We start from the raw sequence: 2,298 nt of genomic DNA, 5'->3' as shown, positions 1-2,298 counted from the left end.
AAAAAAAAAAAAAAAAAAAAAAAAAAAAAAAAAAAAAAAAAAAAAAAAAACAAAGACAAAGACAAAGACAGCCGGTGTGGGGTGTTGTCTTGCTGCACCTGTAAACTGCAGCTGCTGGTTCTTCATTCCTTCTTTTATAACTTCTGCTCCCTCCAACCCCACGCGCCGCCGCACGCTCTCCCACCGCTCTATCAACACTACACACACGACAACACCTGCAGCAGCAGCAGCAGCAGCAGCAGCAGCAGCAGCAGCAGCAGCAGCAGCGGAGGAGTAGTGGTGAGAGTTGTTGCAGCTGTGGGAGTAGCTGCAACAGCAGCAGCAATACAGCAGCAACTGCAGCAGAAAATATCGATGCTGTATATATCCTCTGCATCGACTAAACCTGCATGCCTGCAGCAGCAGCAGCAGCAGCAGCAGCAGCAGCAGCAGCAAGTACTAACCTGCAGCAGCAAGTATAAGCAGGAGAGGTTTTTTTCTGTTGTTTGGGATGCTTCGTTCCAGTGCTGCTGCTCGCTGCAGCAGGTGCAGCAGCTCCTGCTGCAGCTGATGCAGCTGCCTCCATGCAGCAGCAGCAGCACCGTGCGGTGCTGCTGCTGCTGCTGCTGCCGCTGCTGCTGCAGCAGCAGCTGCTGCTGCTGACGCTGGTGCTGCAGCAGCAGCAGGCCCCGCACTCTCAGCATGAGGAGGGGCGGCGGCGCCACCTTCCCACTGTCTTGCTGCAGCTGCTGCTTCTGCTGCTGCTGCTGCTTCTGCTGCTGCTCTCTCTGCTGCTGCTGCTTCTGCTGCTGCTCTCTCTGCTGCTGCTGCTTCTGCTGCTGCTGCTTCTGCTGCTGCTGCCTGTGCTGCTGCTGCTTGCGCTGCTTCTGCTTCTGCTGCTGCAGCAGCTGCTGCTGCACTGTGGGTGGGCCAGAAGCGGACAGCTAGTGCTCGAGGCCACCGCCTGCTGCTGCTGCTGCTGTTGCTGCTGCTGTTGCTGCTGCTGTTGCTGTTGCTGCTTTCTGGGGTGTCGTGTGCTGCTGTCCTTTCAGTTGCTGCCGTAGAGCCATCCTCAGCAGCAGCAAACGACTTGTTGCTGCTGCTGCTGTTGCTGCTGCTGCCGTTGCTGCTGCTGCTGCTGGTCATCTCATCTTGAGATGCCACAGACTGCTGCTCGGGTGAGTACGGAGCCTGCTGCTGCTGCTGCTGCTGCTCCTGCTGCTGCTGCTGCTGCTGCTGCTGCTGCTCGTCTGGAGTCTGCTGCTTCTCATCCTTTCTGCCCCAGTGTAGAAACGAAGCCGCACGATGCTGCCAGCGAGCAGCAGGAAGAGACCCTGCTGCTGCTGCTGCTGCTGCTGTTGTTGTTGCTGCTGCTGCTGGATACTGCTGCAGCGGCAGCAGCAGCAACGGAGGGTTTAACAGCCGGCCGTGGAGAGAAGGTCTGCATGCGAACACACTTTGCTGCTGGCGCGCATGCAGAAGAGCAGCAGCAGCAGCAGCTGCTGCTGCTGCTGCTGCAGGACAACGAGCAGCAGCAGCAGCTGCACGAGAGGTCACTGCAGCACGACNGCTGCTGCTGCTGCTGCTGCAGGACAACGAGCAGCAGCAGCAGCTGCACGAGAGGTCACTGCAGCACGACCGCGCAGCAGCAACGGTGGCGCCGATGCTGCTGCTGCTGACGATGGTGCTGGTGCTGCTGCTGTTGCTGCTGCTGCTGCTGTTGTTGCTGCTGTTGCTGCTGCTGTTGCTACCCTGGCTGCCAGCCGGATGGCCCTACGGGTAGGGACGGACTCAGCAGTAGCAGCAGCAGCTGCTGCTGTTGCTGCTGCTGCTGTTGTTGTTGCTGCTCTTAACGCTGCTGTTTCTGTTGCAGCAGCAGCAGCTGCAGCAGCAGAAGCTGCTGCGGGAGCAGCAGCAGGCCACGGCATAGGGACTCGAAGCCAGGGACAAGTGTAGCAGCAGCAAGAGTAGCAGCAGCAGCAGCAGCAGCATCTGCTGCTGCTGCTGCTGCTGCTACTCTTGCTGCTGTTTTACTGCTTTGAGCTGCCTTGCTGCTGCTTGGTGTTCTGCTGCTGCTGCTGCAGCAGCAGCAACCGCCGGTGCCCTCTGGGCCTGTGACAGATCTGTAGACGGAGCCGCAGCAGCAGCAGCAGCTGCTGCTGCTGCAGCTGCTGCTGCTGCTGCTGCTGTTGTTATTGTTGCTGCTGCAGCACTATGCAGCAAATGAGAAATATAAAGAAAAAACAAAACACATTTGGACGAAGGCCTTGAGCTTCTGCTGCTGCTGCTGTCGTTGTGGGGCCCCGGTGAGGCGCCAGC

General features: G+C 58.4%; 1 protein-coding gene across 1 annotated transcript in view; it reads right to left on the bottom strand.

The window, feature by feature from the left end:
• EMH_0043420 (uncharacterized protein) overlaps positions 1 to 1,907 on the bottom strand; it is a gene marked incomplete at both ends in the record, with an annotated part of 8,080 nt that extends 6,173 nt beyond the window's left edge. Inside the window, 3 exons of the mRNA XM_013495842.1 lie at positions 99 to 215; positions 582 to 1,420; positions 1,660 to 1,907. Coding sequence (XP_013351296.1) covers positions 99 to 215; positions 582 to 1,420; positions 1,660 to 1,907 — 1,204 coding nt within the window. The remainder of the gene's footprint in view (positions 1 to 98; positions 216 to 581; positions 1,421 to 1,659) is intronic.
• Between the last annotated feature and the right edge of the window lie 391 nt (positions 1,908 to 2,298).

The sequence above is a fragment of the Eimeria mitis genome, genomic scaffold (genome assembly GCF_000499745.2).
Source record: "Eimeria mitis Houghton genomic scaffold, Emh_scaff1783, whole genome shotgun sequence".
In the NCBI taxonomy this organism is placed as follows: domain Eukaryota; phylum Apicomplexa; class Conoidasida; order Eucoccidiorida; family Eimeriidae; genus Eimeria; species Eimeria mitis.
Note: the sequence above shows the minus strand (reverse complement) of the source record. Positions and strands in the feature narration are given on the sequence as shown.